Source organism: Talpa occidentalis, unplaced genomic scaffold (assembly GCF_014898055.3).
Source record: "Talpa occidentalis isolate TD23 unplaced genomic scaffold, MPIMG_talOcc4v2.1 talOcc4.16, whole genome shotgun sequence".
NCBI lineage: Eukaryota > Metazoa > Chordata > Mammalia > Eulipotyphla > Talpidae > Talpa > Talpa occidentalis.
The window spans coordinates 9760437-9782023 of NW_023601653.1; the positions used below are offsets into that span (position 1 = coordinate 9760437).

Consider the following 21587-nt stretch of genomic DNA (forward strand, 5'->3'; position numbering starts at 1 on the left):
AGGGCCTGGTATATGAACTGACAGTGGCTATAGGCTTGATGTCAAAAGGATTACGATACCAAAAAGGACAAATGAACATATCCCTCAGAGCTGAAATATATTTTAAGGTCTTCGCTCTTTTTTTCAAATTGCTGACACATTTAGCCAATATCAACAGTATTAGATCACTTAACAAAAATCCATTAATAATTCCCTCCACTATATGAAAATTAACTTCAATCTCCAAAAAGTGTGGATTAAATTTTACTCAAAGAAGGGGCTATGTTATCAGGAGCAAGGCAGATAAGAGGAACAAAAAGTATCTACTGTTAAACCGAAGGAGCTTTTATGCCTGTATGATAGGGACCACAGCCACTCAACTCCATTAGCAGGTTACCATGTGAGAATGCAAATCTAACATTAGAGCTGCTCCTTTTTTGAAGTCTAACAATCCATACTGTCATCTAAAATATCTGAATTCTAAACGCTGGCGAGTAGCTGTTTTAAGAAGCACTACGTAAAATGAAACAAACCACAAAACCAAACAACCAGTACAACATGCGTCAAGCCAAACAAAACCTACTTGCAGGCTGACAATCTGCCACCTCTAGGAAAAGGGTCAGGGATTTTAGGAAAATGCATCTGTGAAACCAGACCAGGGAAGGGGGCTGGAAAGGAAATGTATGTAAAAGAAGCTAGAAATGTCTTTCCAGGAAAAACTCCCCTGAAAATTTGTCCTCCCACCCCCCCACACAAAAAAGGCAGGTAGAAATTTTCCATATCTTGATTATTTAAAATTCCATTCCCTGGGTCTCCCACTTCCCAATTAGAAATGCAGCTTGCTGAGGATAGGTAACTCAATCATCTTGATATCCTAAGGCTGAGGAGGAGCTAAACAACTCAAATTTAACTCAGAAAATTAATTTACTCAAAAATTTACTGAGTACCTACAGTGTGCAAGGCACTATTCAAGAGAGAGCTCAACAAAAACAAAGAAATCTCTTCCCTCATGGACTTTATCTTCTAGTGGGGAAAACAGACTTAATAGGTAAATTACATGGTATGTTAGAAGGTGGTAAGTACTATGAAAAAAAAAAAAAAGGCAACATAAGTGTGGGTTGAAGGGAGGGAGTGTTGCAATTTTTAATGGGGAGACAGAACCAGCTTCACCGAGGTGAGGGAAAGAGGAGAGTAGCTCTCTAGAGAACAAGCAGAAGGAATAGTCAGTACACAGGCCTCATGCAGGAGTGTATCTGCAGCATGATGAACAGTGAAGAGGCCAGTGTGGTGACAGCACAGTTAGAAAGAGTGGAAGCATATCACTCCAAAGACTGGTTTTTAGCTATGTAGTTTGGAGCAGTGACAATGACTCACATTTTATAAGGATCACACTGGTTGCTGCTGAGAATGATTAGAGAGAGTGACAAAGTTAGAAGCTATAGGACAAGTTAGGAGGCTATTAAACTGATCCTGGAGGAAGAAAATTTTGACTTGAATCAGTGTTGGCAGTAAGGGATAGCTGGATTCTGAAGGCACTGTGAATGAAGATAGAGCCAGATGTTGTCTCTTATTTTCTATTATGGCTGTATCAAAGAAATAGATATTTTAGGAACACAAACTATTTGAAAGGCAAACTCATCTCTCCCTTTGGGTGAGAGGAAAAATACTGTTGCTCTTAAAAACACAAGCTCTGACTTCCTATCTATTAGGATGAATATTATGTATATAAAAACCGCAGAAAAGAACAAATATTGGAGAGGATGTGAAGAAATTGGAGCCCTTGTACACTACTGGTGGGAATGTAAAATGGTTCCTCAAAAAATTAAACCCAATATGATCCATCAATTCCATTTCTGGGTATATACTCAAAAGAAATAAAAACAGGGAGTGGACCAGTTATTTCCATGGCTATGCTGACAACAGCCAAAGGTAGAAGCAAACCAGAGTTCATCAATAGATGAGTAAACAAAACATGGTACATACATAAAATGGCATATTATTCTACTTTGAAAAGGAAGGAAATTCTGATACATGCTACAGGATGGAGGAATCTTAAAGACATCATTCTAAGTTAAATTAGCCAGTCACAGAAAAACAAATACTGTGTATGATTTCACTTATATGTAGTTCTTAAAGTCCACTCAGGTGTGGCTCCTAGTTGTGGAATGGAGGTTAACCAGAGGCTGTGGCAAGGGGGAAATGTGTACAGTTTCAACTGGGGAAGATGAAGTTCTCGTGGATGGTGGCAGTTAAACAACAATGTGTGTGTACATAATGCTATATAGGTCTGCACACTAAAATGAATTTTGTCAGGTATAGTTTACCCCCCAAGTAAGGTAAAAATAATAGAATAATACTTTGTCTATCTCTCAAACAACAAAATTCCCCCAAAACACAAGTTCTGCAGTTAGCCTACCTGAGCACTTATGAACTATTATACATCCCAGACAAGTTACTAACTTCATTGACCTTTCATTTTCTCATCTGTAAAACAGGGAGAACCCTACCCAAAGAATTGCTGTAAAGATCAAATGAGGTATCAGGAAAGTTCTTAGAACAGTAACTGGCACATGACACTTAATAAATATCAGCTCTTATTAGCATAAGTAAGAGACTTACTTACTCAATGATTTCAGGGAAATAATCACTGGATGATTATTTCACGGTGAGTTATTCCATTCAGTTGATGGTTACTATCGAGCTGCATGGGCAATCTTCACATTAACGAAGCCATGAAACAACCAGGTGTTCTGTGGAGTCTGCTACAAATTCAGATATACTTTGAAGCGACACCAGTTTATGGTGGCTGAGGCTAAAATACTCAAGTAATTTGGGAATATAAAACTGGTTTCAAATTTTAAAAAGTAAGGTAAATCATGAGACCACATCTTAATCCAAATTCTTACAATCTGTTAGTAATGGAAAGAACTAGGGTGGTGTTCTTTTTATGAGGTGTTTATCATGTATCAGCATGCAAAAATATACACTGAATATATTATATGTACATGAACACCAAGTTATATCTAGGCAATTAAAAAAAAAACCTCTACAATATCTTTTAAAATTATAATTCTTTAAAAATGTTTCCTGGGTCTCCCTGGTGGCGCAAGGATTAAGCACCACACTATGAAGCAATCCGCAGCCTCCGCAGCACGAGTTCAATCCCTGGCCGGCCAGGAAGAAACTCACATGGCGAGGCAGACCTCTCCTACCTTGCCCGCTGCTCCCCTCAGCAGTGTATTTCAGTCAATCTGCCTGTTCTGCTCCCCTACTCTATCTCTGGTGGATCCTCTCAAACCCCGCCTCTCTGGCCTGGACTCTAGCTCTTGTATGCATAAATAAATCTTAAAAAAAAAAAAAAGTTTCCTATGTTAGGTTTAGGTTGAATTAAGAATGATATCCTTGATATAAAAGGTAGAGAAAACTAATGATTGTGAATCTACAGAAAATTAAACCTGGAGTAAATTCAACACTGTAGTGTGTCAACACACCTGGCTTCTTACTGGCATTTACCCAAATTATAATACAAAAGAAAAATCAGAAAACTCAAGGCAAAAAAAACTGGTGTGGTAACTTTGAAGGCAAAAAACTGGTGTGGTAAACAAATATCAAAGGCTGGTAAACTTTTGGAACCAACATATATGACAGAAGAGGCAAAGTTCTGATGTTTCAGGGATCTGAATTTAGATTGTGCTTCATGACCGCTTATAGTAAATAAATTCCAGTTCCTAGAAATGTTATCTAAATCTTTTTATACATAAATATGTCATCACAGCTCTTACTAGGCAAGTACTAAAATCTTCAAGTCCTTGTTTCTGGGTCATTTACTTTGAGAAACATTAAAAACAAACAAACCAAAAAAACCTTTCAATTATATTGATCCAATATATGGAAACAACTAATGGGACCTGATAAAATCCTCACAACTGAAAGTCTCTTGTCCAGCGCTGAAGAAACTAGCTATACAGCTGCTGCCACAACTGAGAAAAATAGTCAAGAACCCTCCAAGGTTGCTTAGGACATGATTTTAAAAAGGTTCTGAATGTGATTATGAGTCAGTGTGAGGTATAATGAGTATAACTAGGTCTCTTTGAGCTCTGTGGACTTTGGCCATCCCTTTCTCCTGTTCTTCCATAAAGTAGCCCTTTACAGATAACTTTTTTGGACCCCTCGGCTTCTGTATACCCTTCCTGACAGTCATGGTCAAAATGAGCCAAATGGCATTAGATACACATCTTTCTATTGATGCTGGAATGATGTACAAACCATATCAGTCAGATATATTATCCCATCTTTACAGTCAAGGGGCTTCTATGCCCAGAACATGTAAGAAACAGATACAAGTTATAATTTAGGGATTTGGCTTCTCATTGATATAGAGGTCAAAATTCATCTGGAAACTTAACAAACCTAGTAAGACAAACACCAAGATCCTGTGTGGCATGTACCAGATTCTATGAGTACTTTTTGTCTAAGTGTGCTAATTGCAGAAAGCCATTTCCAGTCCATTAAATACATTTATTTTGACACAAAAAGGATTGTTGTAATATAAACTGTCTCCCATAGCCTGAATGTAAGCTCCCTACAATTCTTGGTTTCAGATTCCATTATAGGATTACAGGTTACCTTGGTGCAATAATCAAAATCCACTGACATTTTTGACAATGGGACTAGTGCCAACTGGATGAAGGGTGATTTCTCTGCTTCTGCCAATACTAGCAACTATTATAAGTAAGAGAGACAGACCTGTGATCTTGGAAACATTGACCGGTGATGGGTAATCAGGGGCAGGGGACTAAGTAGTCCTTTTAGATGCAGACTTTATAAGTTTGACTAGGTAGGTACAAATTTTTCATAATGTTTTTTAGGAAAAAAGCTCTTTGTGCTCTATGGATCATTCCCCAGAACACAAAGGACCGTCTTGCTTAAAAAGTACTTTTTTTACCAACACTTTCACAGGAACTACTTGAACAAGTATGTTAAACTGACAAACACCCCACCACACCACACTGTTTTACTGAAAGAGGGAAGATGGGAGGAAAAAAAAAAAACAGTCACCAGTCATCTACCTGAGGGGAAGATGTGATGCGACTTAAGAAACACATTCATACTTGTAATGAGCAAGGTTTAAGAAATACAAGACTTCACAATGACTCTTTTGATCACACTAACACAGTTCCCAAAAACAGTATAGGCTAGTCTGAAGGCTACAGAAAATTCAAACTAGAGAATCTTAAGTATAGAATCTATATTTATAAAAACTGGAGGGTGGGGGGAGGCTGGGAGGCTAATTTTGCAGACAGTGATGTTCTACCCCTGATCAACTACCACACGATCAACATAATACTCTAGAATAGACTGTTAGTAGAAAACATAGCTTGTCAGATATAGAATCTTATGCTAGAGCTCTAAGAAAGTAACAATATAAAATATAATGTTCCTTGATTGGGGGGGGGGGGGAAGGTGCTCTCCTGAAATAGAATATCACTTCATAATATAACACATTTCTATTTCTCATACCACTGGTAGAGACTCAGTGTTCTTAAATTTTTTTCTAAGCTCTTCTCCTTATGGTAACATTCTGATACTTGTAAAGTATATGACCACTACTGTTACAGAAGTCACCTCCCAAGCAAAATCAACAATACACACTGAGATTTAATGTTATCAAACATTCATGAGTACTCATAAGTATTCTTAGTTGAGTATGTCCAAACAATGAATACCTAATGTAATTTCCACATTATTTAAAAGACTTCTCAAGTGGTATATTTCAATGTTTCAAATGGACAGATAATATTAAACTGATATGGATGATACAGAATGGAAAAATCAAGAGCTAGCAAAATTAATTTAGAATGATTTCTATATGAGGAACGAAGAAAGTAGAAAGCCTCCATTTTTGCTTTATATACTTGATAAGAGGCCCAGTTTATAACATCTAAATGGTGGCAGCTTTAATTTAAGAACCCACTGTAAGCTTTCTCCCCCCAGTGTTTTTTCTAAGCATATAGTTTATAAGAATCTGCTGAGGCTGACAGCACTGCTGCTGATTTTAGCTAAAAGAACCTGTAGTAAGACCTAATTTTCCAGGAATACAGGTCCATAATCCCTGCCTAATTAGGAAAGGATTTTTTCTTTTGCCATCTGACACCCCATTTCTTTCATGACATTAGGGCAAAATCTATACTTATAAAAATGGGAGGAAGGTTAATTTTGCAGACAGTGATTTTCTACCCTTGATCAATGACTACATGAGCCACATCATACTCAAGAGGACTGACCACAGGGAACACAGCATGTCAACATCACTGACAATGCCAAAGGTGAGGGCCACACCCTTTCAACACTCAGTAAGGAAAACCAGAAAACTGAGCTCAAATACCTCTCAAGTGGAAACTAAGAAATTTACCTGAGAGGAGGGTGAGAAGAATACAGAGGGAAAAGAAGGAAACAGAAGTGACTGACATGGGATGATAAGAGTTAGTGTCTCATTTGTAAGCATCCAATTTGGGAAGACTTAAGTGTCTGGTTTGGCTACTCAGTGCATTAATGTATCTGTTCAAAGATGACTGCCTAAGTGTTTGACTAAAACATACTGAGTTGCTTTATTTTTTGACCCAAAGGGCTTTTATGCAAAAGGGAAGATCAGAATGTATGGAACCTACATTTAGATATCTGAGAAAGACTGAGCATCAAATAACCAACTTAAATACTTGATCTTGTAAAATTTCAACCTATGGAAAGGAAAGTAAACAACACTTTTAAATTATGACAGATATCTAAAAACGTCATCATCTCTCCTAAAACCTGAGAGAGGATAATGAGCATGTTGAAAATATAATGCAGCAGAACATTTCTGGCAATATTATCCTTCTCAATCACTTGAAATCACTCTCTAAGGTACCAGCTATGAAAAGGCCTCTGAAAACACTATTAAACAGAAAGCTTCCAAATCCACAAAAGAAAAGAAACACTAAGGAAGATTAAAGACAAAGGAAGTGAAAAGCAAATAACCAACTCAAAGGCACAGACAATAGTTAGGTGAAAAGAAATTTGATACTGTACTTTGGTTTTGCATTTTTGTATTCTTCAGTGTCTGTGTCCTCGTCCTCTGAGTACCAATTATCTCCTCTTCCTCCAGCCAAGAGGCCCCTGGCCGCCAAGAGTCCTGCAGCATTTCCATAGCCAGTGTATTTCAGCAGGCTATCCACTGCAAAAACAGAATAGGTTTTTAGACAGGAATCCTTGGGTGCTCATCACTGACCACTCACCTACACAGTGAGGATGCGTTACATGCCATGGCATTAAGTCTTAAATTGAAAGGTTTTCAAATTGAGGTCGTCGTTATACTGAACTAGAAATTCTCCTACACGCTCTGAGGACCAAAAGTCTTATTTCGGCTATCAGAAATCAAAACAGAGTTGTTGTAAATACATTGTATGCTAGGAGTGGGGTCCCTGTGGTAAGGCATTTATTTCTTTTACCAGTTTTAGAGAAATAATTAGAAACAAGTTAATGAAGGAATTGAAGGGAAACAACATAAAAAATAAAAAAACTTGAGGATATTACAAATAGGCTAAAATGTTACTTTCACAAAAAAGCTAGTACCCAATATATAAGCACATAAAACCCACTGAGAAGGCAGGTCCAGAAGTCAGACTGACTGGATTCCAAGAATGGCTCTACCAGATGGCTGACCTTGAGAGTAAATTATTTTGTAGTTCTGTACCCCAATTTTCTAATTTGGAAAATTGGAATAATATCTACCTCACAGGTTAACACATGCAAAGTGCTTTAAAAAGAATGTGGCACAAAGTAAACACTCATTCCTTTCCCCTGGAAATAGTAGGTAAACAAACATTTTAAACTTATCTCTGTCAAAAAATGAAAAAAATCCCATTGAAGCATTTGGTGCTAGTCCTCTGTAAATATCACCTTGTTAATCAGTGTAAAGTGTTACCACTAACATAAGTAAAAAGACTTTTGCAGGGGAATCCTCAACTGTAGGAATTTTGGGGATTATTGCAAAGAAACTTAAAGGAAGATACTAAGCAATCATTAAAGAACTTTATTTAGGGATACTTTCTTTTCTTCAGGTACAATTTCAAGGTGAATATTAGAATAGTCAATCAAATGATTAAAACTGACAAAATTTACTTCTGGCATTCAATAAAATATTATCTTAAACATAACTGTAGGGAACAAACCATAAAATATTCTATGGAAAATATGACTGTAATTCAGATCACTTACTGAAAAAAAAAGAAAGTTGAAGAAAATTCAGAGAACATCAATTAAAATAACTTTGGGGACTTGGAAAGAGACAGTGAGCAAGGAAATAGCTGGGTAAGAGGAAGGGATATATATGGTTAGAGTATCAAATCATAAGTGCATGGACAGGATAAATATTCCAGGATAGAGCTGTTCATGAAATTTTAAAGCACTTAACTTGGAGTTAAGGTGGTTTGGGGACAAATAAAAAGTTGTTTCAAAAGAACACAGCAAACTGGTAAGATTTGTGCAAAAGAAAACATGAATAATGTAAGTAGATTAAATAGTTTGTTTTCAACCATTTTCTACCTTAAAACCTATTGGTGGGCCTCCCCGGTGGCGCAGCGGTTGAGCGCTGGGTTGCGAAGCTGTCCACAGCCTCTGCAGCGCCAGTTAGATCCCTGGCTGCTCCCTGGACACTGAAGGAGGGTCCCGCATGGCGCGCAGACCTCTCCTGCCGCCCGCTGCTCCCCTCAGCAGTGTACTTCAGTCCTTCTGCCTGCTCTGCTCCCCGCTCTGGCTCTGGTGAATTCTCTCACCCTCCCGCGCTTCTGACTGTACCCAGTGCTTGTGTAAATAAATAAATAAATCTTGGGGGGAAAAAAATAAAGTTTAAAAAAAAAAAAACCTATTGGTAACTGTGGTCACTTTGGTAATTATTCTCAGTGGGTGCTACATAGAATCATGTTAGAATTTAATAAGGGACCACAAAAGCCCTTAGAATAAATATATCTGTTCTCTTGCCAGCAGCTTCTCCTCAGTGTGGGGTGGTTTAGATAAATTCCTGGATTCTTGATGGGCTATCAGGGGAAGTGGATATCCAGAGTATCTGGATATTCCTGCAGGGCAGACATGACCTGGTCACACAGGCAGACACAAAGTGACTGTGGCTTTTGGGTCATAGATCTGAAGCTATGGGGCACTGATACTATCAAAGTAAGCATTTTAGAAAAGGCTTATTACAGGTTCCAGAAAAGGATTCATTGAAATTGTGAAAGTCTAAATTGAAATGCTATGACTGGTTTAAATGAATATATTTAAATAAGTATTTATTTATTTTATTATTTTTTTTCTGGGACCCTCGCCAGTGGCCAGGGAACAAACCGGCGCTACAGAGGCTGTGGGCAGCCTCCCAGCCCAGCGCTCAACAGCTGTGCCACCAGGGGAGGCCCTAAATAAGTATTTAAAGATATACAAAAATGTAAGTAATCCACTATGGCTAAAGAGTAACACACTTTAAGAATGCAGAATTCATGAAAGGCTAAAGTAGTGTAAAAAGGTGTAAACAGAATACTAAATATCCTGCTTTCTAGTGCAAAAATTCCTCCTGGAAGTTAGCTAATAGTGAAAATCCCTAGAACTTTTATGAAAGTAACATTTATTGCCCATTCACTGGACTAGACATTCTGTGCCAATTCTGTGACAGTTTGTACTACAGAGAAGACTTAAGAAATACCCTGCCTTCACAATAGATAAGGTAAATCAAATGAACTTTTGTTATTAGAATAAAATCCTCAAAAAATGGGGGCGAGGGAGGTAAGATAAACAGACTACAAAATTCTCACAATGAGAAGCATATTCTTTGTGAGGTTGTGACTGACATTATTTGGTAGGGGACATCTAGCTACTTTTCAGTGTGTTTTCAAATACAATGTATAATAATCTTATTTAATACTGTGGAAGTAGTAAAAGGAAAACTGACTGAACTTGCCTGTTAAATTAAGCTGGCTAAAGCAAACAAAAGATTTTTGGGTGACCATTAAAAAAAAAAGGAGACAAATATATCTGTTCTTTGTCACAGCAATCATCCACACAGCAATGTGAAAATGCTGCAGAAATGCAATAAATCAGCATTCAGTGAGAAAGTAGCAACAAATATTTCACCATTACTTTATCATGATGCCAGGGAGCACTAGGAACTGAGGACAGCAGCCACAGCAGCACTGTACTTAGCACTGTGCTGACAGTCATTTCTTATACAAATGTGGGTTTTATCACCTCTGCCATGAAAACGAACAAAAAAAAAGTTTTGCTCTTTACCAAAGAGAAAGAATAGCAGAACTAGATTCTGCCCAGACACCATTCCCTGCATCTGTTACACAAAGATGGATTTATAATCCTTTCAGTCAAATACTGAAATTCTATAGTACAGCTTCCTCTAACTAGCCTCCTTGTTTCTAGTCTCATACCTCTCCATTCCCTTTCCACACAACTGCTTGATAATACCTTTGTATGATTCTATCATTTTCCTGGATAAAAACTCTACTGTCCCACAGGTTAAAGATCAATTTTTAAATCAGGGCCTTAAGGGGTTCTTCATTTTCTGTCTTCTTTTCCAAATTCATTTCTTCTTATTCCTGAATACTGAGGATTCTCTACATCTGGACTTTCTCTTTTTTCTATATACCAAGGCTGTTTTACATTTCTCTGTCCCCTTTTCTGAAGACTTTCTCTGACTCTGTATACATCACCCAAGCATTCCCTCTTCAAGGCTGCCCTATTACATGGCACATTTTTTCCCTTATGATGCTTACCACAGTGCACTGATTCCTTTATATGGGGAAATATATAAAACAGTGTATTCACCACACTGAATTCATAGACAACACAAAAATCTGTTGTTTCATTAAACATTTACAGGCCACTTACAATCTGTAAGGTACTTTGTTAAACACTGAGGACACACAGATGAAGAGATTTTGAAGCTCAATGTCTAGAATGCAAGTTTGACAAAGAGAGTTACAACACTACAAATGTCAGAAGAATAAAAAAATGGTACAAGTCAGAGAGTGATTAGCTCTGCCTGGGATAATCAGAGAAGGCTTCATAAAGACGATGCATAGGATGATCTTCAAAGATAAGTTCACCATGCTAACAAAGATGGGGAAAGGTATCCCCCATGCAAAAGAAAAGGCATCTGCTAAGCCATGGAAATGTGCCAAAAAACAATGCAAAATTATCAAGCAAAGATAAAGAACTGAGTATGATTAAACAGAAAGTATAAGGTAGGAGTGTACAGAAAATACCTAGAAGTAGGTCATGGAGGTAAAATTTGGAATTACTATGCAAGTGATAGGAAGTTACTAGAAGTTTTACAAGGGAAAATGACAAGATTATATTTGCATTTTAGCACTATTCCTGTTAGGCATGTGGAAAACAGACTGAAGAAAAGCTGACTAGAAACAGAGATATGATTATTTTAAGAGTTTATGAAGAGACACAGATCTGGGAATCCCCAGCAAAAGGGCTGAGGCAGACGTGAAGGAAGAAGATGAAATCACTCAGGAAGCAATATGAAGTGAGAGAGGGGGCCAGAAGAGAACTCTAGGGAATACTAGCAATTAAATATGGACAAAGATTGGAGTTAGCAAATAAAACTGAAAAGAATGAACAGAGAGGTAGGTCAAAGGAAATCCAGTATATGTGGTAGCACAGAAACAAAGAGAGTGGTCAATAGTGTCAACTGTTACAAGAGATGTAGTAACATAAAGACTAAAAACACACCCATTATTTAAAAAAATTAATTTGTAACCTTACTTTAAAGCATTTTGGGGAGGGGTGGAGGGGTTGGAAGGGGTAGGGAGTGGTAATGAATAGCCTGATTTGCAGCAAGTTGAACACTGCATGGTTAGTAAGGATGAGACAAAGAAAACCAACAGTCTTTCAAGATGCTAAGAAGTGAAAAACAGTAACATGAAGAGATGTGTATAGGTTGAGGAAAACATAGGGAGGGTTAGAAAACAAAAGAATAGAGGGTAACAACTGATGGAGCAAGGCTTCTGAGAAGACAGTCAAGAACAGAACAATAGGAAAGGGAGACTATTTCTGAGCTAGGGACACCTATTCCTCTGAAACTGAAATAAAGGAGGCAAAGGTAAGTCTACAGGTTGGGGCTCTGTGCTGAGGAGTACACCTCTGGAATTTAGTACACCTGCCATGATGCCTGGCACATATGGGGAATTAATGCATGTGCGAAAAGATGGAAAACCCACAAAGGCAGGGGGTCATTTTACAAATTACTTTCATTTACTAAAGTATATAAGGTTTATCTTAAGGTCTCCTGTACCAAACAATTTGCATTAATAGGCAATAAAAGTTCAGTTTTGGTACGGCTCAAAAAAACAAGTGGTACTGTAAATTAACCTGTGGGCAAATAGTAGTTGGAGATGCAGTCTGACCACTCACAAATGGGTATCTGAGACAATTAAATGGCTCTTCCTTTGCCAAGTCTTTCATACAGTTTTGCCCTTTGCATCCCACCCCTTTTCAAATACCCTTCTTAATTCAGTTTCCGTATTCCCAACCCAGTTTGATTGCTGCTTGCTTCCTCTGCCCTGTGGTCTGTTTAAACCTCAATTATGGTACCTTCATTTTCAAATTTAGCTTTGAACAACCTTAAGAGGATAGTTTAGTCACCCTGATAACTTTGACATTTATTTAATTTTAATATATTCTGCCTCCAAACTCTGGTTACTTAATAAGTTGAACACAGACTACAAACAGTGTGGAGGTTTTTTCGTGAAGGTTTTAAATTAGAATTGAAAACATTTAAAAGCTGGGAGATTTTATGTAAAAATCTTGAAAATTTGGAAGATCTCGTAACTCTGGCCATATGTTCCTTAAATAATTGTTCCTAACATCAGAGCTAAATAGCTCCAATGTCCTCGTTCCAATTCTCTTTCTCCCCTACTCACACCTACTGTCTCTCCCAATAATGAGCTAAGTGACAGTTTTCATCATTTATGAAGCTGTGTCCAGTGTATCTGACTTACTTTTATTAACAGCCTGGCACCTGTAGGCATCGAGTCTGTGACCCTTGAGTTGTGATAAAAACAAGGCAGAGACTTTTGTTTATCTTGCATAAAATAGCTCTGTATTCCCAGGATTTAGCTCAAAATGTGTTTGTCGAAATTAGTAAATTTTTACTTCAGTAGAGTATATCTCCTGAACTTATAATCACATTGGAAAGAAAAGCAGATTGGTATTTATAGAACTGTTAAAGGCTCAGAGAAAATGACAATATTTTGATAATGTGGGTTGGCCTCAAAGTTAGGATTATCAAACCTCAAATACTGTACACCAGGGATAGTAACAAATCTATTTCAAATGATGAAAACTTAACAAATTCATTTATAAATACTTATACCATATTTGCTATGATAAATGCATTTTACTCTAACATGTTGGTAAGGTGATTACAGTTAGACAATCGTTATTCGGAACAATCATTTAGTTATAATTTAGATATGCAATATTTACCTAGATACATATTGAATATATAAAATACATTTTATTTTCCCCCCTTTAACGACTTTTTAAAAAGTGCACAAGAAAGGCATGCTCCTTGTAGAAAAATAGTAAAATACAGAGAATTATAAACAATCACCAGTCATCCTACTATTCCAAGGTAACAATAGCATTTTAGTGCATATTTTGATAAATCTTTTAAAATTAAAATATAACATGTTATTTTGATTTATGTACATACATACAAAGCTACACTTTAAAAGTAGCCCATTTCTGATTTTAGAAAAAAATCAAGTGATTACTACATGCAAGGTACTAATAGCAGTCACCTAATTCCAAGACTCTAAAATCTTTTTCCAAAGTCATGAAATAATTAAATTGTTTAAAAGAGCAGATGCTAAATAAACTATAATAGTTGAACATTATTACTATGATAGGAAACATGGCAAAATGGAAAAGGATTTAGGCGCTAGTCCTAAGCACCTACGTGAGCTAGGTATAAGTTCTTAAAAGACTCTCAAGTACCAGTGTGCCTCATTTATGAAACTGAAACAACGATACTACTTACTTTATTTAGGCATTATGAAAATTAAGTGACATTATGCACAGAATGTCTAATATAAGGCACCTAGATACATAAAAGCTGAATTTATTATCATTATGACATTGATCAAATTATGTTGCTACTGTATCATCTTAAGAGGAACTGAAGTAGAGAGAGCAATTAGTCAGAAATGAAATTTAAGAATTCAATGGAGGGCCTCCCCAGTGGCACAGCGGTTGAGCACTGGGTTGCGAAGCTGCCCACAGCCTCTGCAGCGCCGGTTCGATCCCCAGCTGCTCCCCAGCCACCGGAGGAGGGTCCCGCATGGCGCGCAGACCTCTCCTGCCGCCCGCTGCTCCCCTCAGCAGTGTACTTCAGTCCTTCTGCCCCTCTGCTCCCCGCTCTGGCTCTGGTGAATTCTCTCACCCTCCCGTGCTTCTGACTGTACCCAGTGCTTGCATAAATAAATAAAAAATAAATAAATCTTAAAAAAAAAAAAAAAATCAATGGATACAACTCAACAGCAAGAAAAAAATCCCAAATAAAGAGGTCCATTTTTCCCCAAAGAAGACATACATATGGCCAATAGATACATGAAAAGGTGCTCAATATCACCAATCATTAGGGAAATGCAAATCAAAATCACGAGATATCCCCACGTATCTGTTGAGATGGCTCTTATTAAGAAGACAAGAGATAAATGTTGGTGAGGATGTGGTAAAAAGGTAATTGTTGGCACACTGGTGGTGGCAGTTATAATGGAAACCAGTATAGAAGGTACTAAAAAAATAAACAGAACTACCTATATGATCAAGCAAACCCACTTCTAGGTATACCTCCAAAGGAAACGAAATCAGTATCCCCAAGAGATAGTTGCACTCCCATGTTCATTACAGCATTATTCATGATGGTGAAGATAGGGAAACAAACAAAATGCGCATTGGCAGATGAATGGATAACGAAGACACAGACACAAACGCACACAAATATTCAGCCATGATAAAGAAGGAAATCCTATCATTTGAGACAAGGTGGATGGACCACATGGGCATCATGCTAAGTGAAATAAGCCAGAGTGACAAATAATTTATGATTTAACTTGTACGTGGAATCTAAAAAACAACAAAAGTCAAACTCATAAAACAGAGTAGAATTGTGGTTACCAGCAGTCTGGAGGTAGAAAAAGGGAGATAACTGATTAAGGAAACAAGCTTTCAGTAATAACATGAATAAGTTCTAGAGATCTAATTTATAGCATGGTGACTGCAAGTAATAACACTGTATTGCACACTTGAAACTTGCCGAGAGTCGTCCTTAAGCACTCTCACCACACAAGCAAGAAGATAATTTCTGTGTGATGGATGTGTTAATTAACCTGTGATAATCATTTCACAATGTATATATATGTCAAATCAACACATTTTAAATATATACAATTTTGTCTATGACATCTCAATAAAGAAGGTGGTGGGAGAAGAGAATTCAAGTGACTTAAATTTTTCATAGAAGTGAATGAAGTTTTCCACAACCAAATTATCTAAGATCTCACAAAACTGGAGTACTTCAAAAAAAGTGGAATAAAAATATGCTCAGATGGGAGTTTTATACTAACACATTTATGAACTAGGAGATAAAGAACTAGGTAAGAATATCTGAATAACTTAACTAAAATTCCTTGCTTAGAGATCTTGCCTTCTGTAGAGCAAATAACCATATAATTTTAGGAAATATTTTGAATTATTAAATATATCTCAGAAGACACATATTTATTATACTTTAGTAGTTATTTAAAAATTTCTCTCTACCTCTATCTTATCTCAAGGGTAAGGGGTGACTCAGCCATTTTTGTATTTCCAGTTAGTGTATTATATCGGTTACATTAACAACTATTTATTGACTAAAGGACCTAGTGAAGAAACCAAAACTCCTATAGCTTTAATTCCAAAGGGAAGGAAAAAGGTGAATGAATCCAGGTATTTGCCAAGTTATTAAAATAGTAGCACCTGATTTACTTAAGCAGTTGTTTCAAAATGGTTTCAGGTCCTGACTCATCAAGATTAGCAAGTTTGGGTTTGTCTGTAGTATAGCAGGATGTCTCAAAGACTTTAGGAATATACTACACTTGATCTTAGTCAAAAGGCCTGCTGCGAAGTGATAAAGACTTTAGGGATATAAAGAAAATGTTTTAAAATTATTAATTTAAATATCTCTTTAGGTCCTCTAATAGAACAGAGAGAGAAAAAGCTCTGAAAAGAGTGGAATGAAATGGTCACTTCTAACAGAAAAACTTCTCAAATTTGCACAAAGATAAAAAACATATTGGCAAAGAGAAATTAACTTACCTCTCTCTTTGCAAAGGACAAAAAGGAATTCAGCAGCAATTTGCTTGACTCCAAGGTCAACATGTGTCATGAGGCGGACCAGCTTATTTCTCACAGTTGAGCCAACTTCAGGCCGATTTGTCACATCCCTCAATGGTGGTAAAACCTAATGGCACAAATGCAAAAATCATCGTAAATCAGGTGCATTAGAGTAAACAAGGATGTTAATATGCAACTGGTCAGTCTTGTCATATACTCTGAGCTTCATTTTTCTAAGAATGGAAAAACAAATAAATGGGTTTACTTCCAAAAAAAACAACAAAAAATAAACTTCAAATAACTTCATTCCTGTAATGAGGTTTCATTGGAAGAGAAACCTCTCTCTTCAATACTACCATGATATACACAAAATCTATTTCCAATTTTTACTCAGCTCAGCATTTAGAAAGGCTGTTTGCCTCTATCAAAATCCATTTTAAAGTCTGGGTAAAGTTTTTTTTTCATAGACACTTTCATAATATCCTGACTTACTCTGATTTTTATCTTCTTTTAATTCCTGCAGCATCTCCAGGATTTATTTAAAAAGTCTTTACTTTTATTTTTTAGTTGTTTCATAATAAAAATGGTTACTGATCATTGAGTACTTTCTATGTGTTAGTTGATGTAATAAATGGTATACACACATTCTCTCTAATCAGTACTCACACTCATCCTGCCAAGGAGGTAGCACAGCACCAGCACTCCAGAGGACTTAGATAATTTGCTTAGTTTGTCTGTCCTTTGTTCAGTCACTCCATTACCCATCCACCCAGGCTCCTCTCTGCTGGTTTCCCTCCTGTCTCATTGGTGGCCTCATCTCAATCACTTCTGCCAATTTTTTTCTTTTTTTAATATGTGTTGGAATACTCAAGGCTGAGTTCTTGGGATTTCTTCACTATTTTCACTCACTCAATTGGTGTTCTCATCTAGTTTTATGGCTTTATATGCTCTCTGTATACTGGTAACTCCCAAAATTATATCTCCATCTTGATTTTTTTCCTGATTCCAAACTTTTGTAGGTCTCTCTCAAATTTAGCATGGTTTAAACAAAATTCTTGATGCTTCCACCACAGCTGTTCTTTCTAGTTTTCCAGCTCATTAAATGGCAAGTACATTTTTCCAACTGTATAGCACAAAATTCTTGCAGAGAGACTTGATTTTTCTTTTTCAACCCCACATCCAATCTATCAACAAACATTCACAATCTAATCACTTCTTGCTCCCTACTAAGTATGACTAAAACCAAACTATCAATATTTCTCTCCTGGAATGTTACCCTAGCCTCTTAAATGATCCGCTTCGATTCTAGTCCTTCTATAATTTCTTCTCTATTTAACAGCAAGGCTGATCCTTTGACAGTCAGGTTATATATCATTGTTCTCACAGTTCTCCGGTTTCCATGGCATCTCATCTCATAGTTAAAGATAAGGTCTTTACAACTCCCTTAATTGCACATAACTCCAATGTCCTTACAACCCCACATAATTTGGCTTCCTGTTACTTTTCTGACTACATTTCTGCTATATTTATTCCTTATGCTGCCACAGCCAGGAGGACCTCCATGGAACGCCAAGCACTTTCCTGCCTCATGGTCTTTGTACTTGCTGTCCCTCTGCCTAGTAGCTCTTGTTCTAGAAATTTGAAAGCTTAAAGATCCCTTTAAGTCTTTGTGTTCAAATGTCACTTATAGAAGACATTCCCTGACCACCCTACGTAGCAAATCTTTAGTATTCTCTTTCTTATCACTCTACCTTACTCTATTTTAATCTTCCTATAGCACTATCACCTGACACAGTAAATACTTCTTCACTTTCTACCTTTTTCCAGAGTATCAGTTCCAGGAGGCAGAATTTTTTTTTCTTATATATGTTTCTCAGCACTGGGCACATTATAGGTGTTCAATAAATACTTGCTGATTGAAAAAAATTAATTCAAGTAATGTTATCTTGATAAAAGAGACTTCTATGAACTAGGTACTATGCTAAGAAATGAGGATAGATACAAAGTCAAATTATTGTTTACTGTGTCAGACTCTTTATGTGTATTTTATTTAATCCTTTCAGCTGATTTTCTTCTTTCCCTCTTTTTTTATACTGCATATCCATCATGTACTGGAGGCACTGGAGATAAAGCTATGAACAAAAATGGAAACTAAATGCCACAAAATTGAGTAATCTACCCATAGTGTTTACAGGATCCACATTTCAATATCTATGACGGGGCGCGCACATGTTCTTTGTACTCTTTAGAGACCAGGTAACTGCACAATAAAATCTTATTCTTTGATTCAGTCGCTCATACTGGGTTTATTTCCCATTTCTAAAAGGATGAGATACGCAACAAGTGATTTCAGAGTATGTACCTAAAGCTCCAGAGTACAGAACTTATTAACAAATGTTTATCAAACAAAATGTATTGGGTTCCTTAAAGAAAATTAAAAAAAGAAATGTTTTATCATCATATACTATTCCCAGAAAAAGTCAACATAAATGGGTCCTATTTCCTCCCTCCTAAATATTACCCTCCAATAATATTTTTGGAAAATCTTCCCAATTCCTTTTTTCAAATCCACAGAAACCTCATCTCTTATATAATCCTCTCCAAACTAACCCAACATGGGTTATTAATTTCTACCATCTGGTCTCTTCTCTACCTGCCCAAATACAGAATATTCAGGACCAATTTCCTTTGGTATACGTGAGTTGGGTTTAATCAGGTGGTCACTGTAAGACATAGTATAATTTATTAGCCATGGTTCATTTTACACTGTTATCAAAGTTTTTTTCTTGATGATCACAATCTGCAGTGCCTCCTCCTCATAAGGGAATCTTTGGTTATTTTTTACTACTACCTTCATGTTGGCTCTCTCTTGTGCTGGTCTCCTCGTATCGACTCATATTTCTCTAGTCCACCCTACAAGTAGTAGCTTGAGTATCTTTAAATATCCATGAGATCATGTTACTCCTCTTCTCAAAATGGTCCAATCTCACTTAGAAGAGAATGAAAAATCCTATACAATTTTATGTTGTTTCCTCATTACTTTTCTACCCTCACCTAACACTATCCCCCTACCTGTGCGCTGTGGCTTAGTCTTCTTGCTTTCTTTAAGCATACCAAAGCATCTTTTCTCAGGGACTTTGAACTCTTCCTCTCTGGCACATTGCTCTTCCAGATATCCTTAGAGATACGTTACATATTTATCTAAGTTTCTGCTTAAATGTTGTTTCCTCAGCGAGGTCCTCCCTAATTCCCCCAAGACTCCCCTTTTTCTTCTGTATTTTTCTTCAGAACACTTTCAAATATTTATTTATTTTTTGTTCCCCTCCCCGACTATAAGGTAAACTTCACAAGGCAAAGACTTCATCTGTCTTTCAATGCTTAAAATATAGCACATAATAGATATAAGTAAATGTGTTGAAGAAATGAATCAATGACTCAAAACACACACACACAAACAGGATCACTTATTTCTTGATTAGGAAAATTTCAAAGATTAAAACTTTACTTTTTCAAATTTCTGACTTTCTGGGGAAAAAAAAACAACTCATGAAAGAATTTAACTCATCCAATATTAAATATATATATGTATATATATAAAAGATTAACTGTCACATGTAATATACACTAAGCGTTTACCTGATCTTTGAGATATTTTCTGATGTTTCGATGGGCTCGGGAACATTCTGTTAATAAGCTGAGAACTGGAGTTAGACCTTCTCTATAGCTGCTTCCCTATAAAGAAAACCATACATACCACATTAGTTTCTAACAGTATCACTTCTGCCATAATTGAGCATATTAATAATCCTTTTTTGAGGTGGCGAAATCTTATGTTACCAGATCTTTACAAATCATTTTAAAAGTTATTTTCCTAACAATATTTCCATTTTATCAGTTTCATGTTTACTAACACCCACTTTTATCCTTCCTGCATTTTCCTACATTTTCTAGAGTCCTCACTGGCCCTCAATGACCTTAGAGGATGGAAAAGCTTTGATGGCCCACCCCTACCACCTTGCTGCCAACAACAGAAAATTGTTTAAAAAAAAAAAAAAAAGATATATTTTAGGTATTTTGGAAAGTGTTTATCATCAAGTGTTTGGGGGAAGGATACTTTTTATTTCTATCACTTTACAAAATACCTACACAGAAAGCAATTCATTTTTCCCTTTGTTCATGCATTAGTCACAATTTTGGTGTTGTATCAACACAATTTTCAACTTCGTTTCAGCAATTTATCATGTTGTAACAAAGTAAGAGTATAAACAACAATGGAAGATGTCAGCCATATATATGTGTACACATATATATAAAGCTTAGATTTAAAAAAGCTTAGATTTAAAAATCATGTCTTGTGATGTTTGTACATTTGTCACATTTGTATTCTTTATAAGTATCTTCCCAAGGCCTTTATTTTATCAGCCTTACCTTGTCTATTCTCTTCTCCATAAAATTGAGTAAAACATGAATAGCTTCCATATTCATACCATTGTATACCATGGTATTGTTTTTCAAAACTGTTCCTTTTTCATCTGTATTGTCACTGGGCAGTTCATCTAGAGTGGTTGCCTCTTGTGCTGTTTCTTCATGGGTTAATGGACAAATGAGAACATCCAAACAAGAGACCGGAACATTGCTTAAAAGGTTGACTGCATTGCTGAAAAGCAATTTAAAAACACAGTATTTTAATTTGATTGATTAGTCCTTTAAAATGCAAGCATAAGAAGTTCAGGAGTGTTTTAGGAGTCAATTAAAATTTTTCTTTTTCAAAACGTGCCATTAATATTACTTGGTATTTATTAAGAGAGAAAATAAAGAATTGTTTCAAATACACATATGACTATTAGAACAGATGTTAAGTAGACACACACAATCACATGATGTCATGTCACTTTCTAAAATGCTAAAATAGTTATAGGTATTAGTGAGCTTTAACACCAGCTCTTTAATTTTATTATGACATAATACTAGCTTTGCATTTTTTTCCTTGGGGTTTTAAATCCTTCTGTGGATCCAGTGGTATTTTATTATTCCTTAGATTACAACGTAAAACATTTTGAGAAGCACTATATATAAGTAGCTTATTATAGAGACAACATTAAAAACCAAGTATTATAGGATTGTTTTGCTCTTTCTAGATGTAGAAAACACAAATTTTAGATCATCCATTTTTTTGTAAGACA

At 36.3% G+C, this 21587-nt stretch overlaps 1 protein-coding gene and 1 long non-coding RNA gene across 11 annotated transcripts in view; one reads left to right on the forward strand and one right to left on the reverse strand.

Moving 5' to 3' along the window:
* Nucleotides 1–9366, forward strand: part of LOC119247335 (uncharacterized) — a 76085-nt gene extending 66719 nt beyond the window's left edge. Inside the window, exon 7 of one of the 2 annotated variants that reach the window (XR_008552149.1) lies at nt 9342–9366. This is a non-coding gene — a long non-coding RNA (uncharacterized LOC119247335). Of the gene's footprint in view, nt 1–2; nt 3759–9341 lie in introns of those variants that run through there. The other variant, XR_008552144.1, reaches the window with a different exon arrangement.
* RIC8B (RIC8 guanine nucleotide exchange factor B) overlaps nt 1–21587 on the reverse strand; it is a 91644-nt gene that overhangs the window by 19897 nt on the left and 50160 nt on the right. For 8 of the 9 annotated variants that reach the window (XR_005125716.2, XR_005125714.2, XR_008552141.1 and 5 more), the window contains exons 5-8: nt 20833–21061; nt 20041–20136; nt 16387–16531; nt 7048–7192 (exon numbers count right to left, since the gene is read on the reverse strand). Coding sequence is in view for 5 of the 9 variants with exons in the window: in XM_054696085.1 (XP_054552060.1) it covers nt 7048–7192; nt 16387–16531; nt 20041–20136; nt 20833–21061 (615 nt within the window). In the remaining 4 variants the exon portion in view is untranslated. Of the gene's footprint in view, nt 1–728; nt 2742–7047; nt 7193–16386; nt 16532–20040; nt 20137–20832; nt 21062–21587 lie in introns of those variants that run through there. The other variant, XM_054696086.1, reaches the window with a different exon arrangement.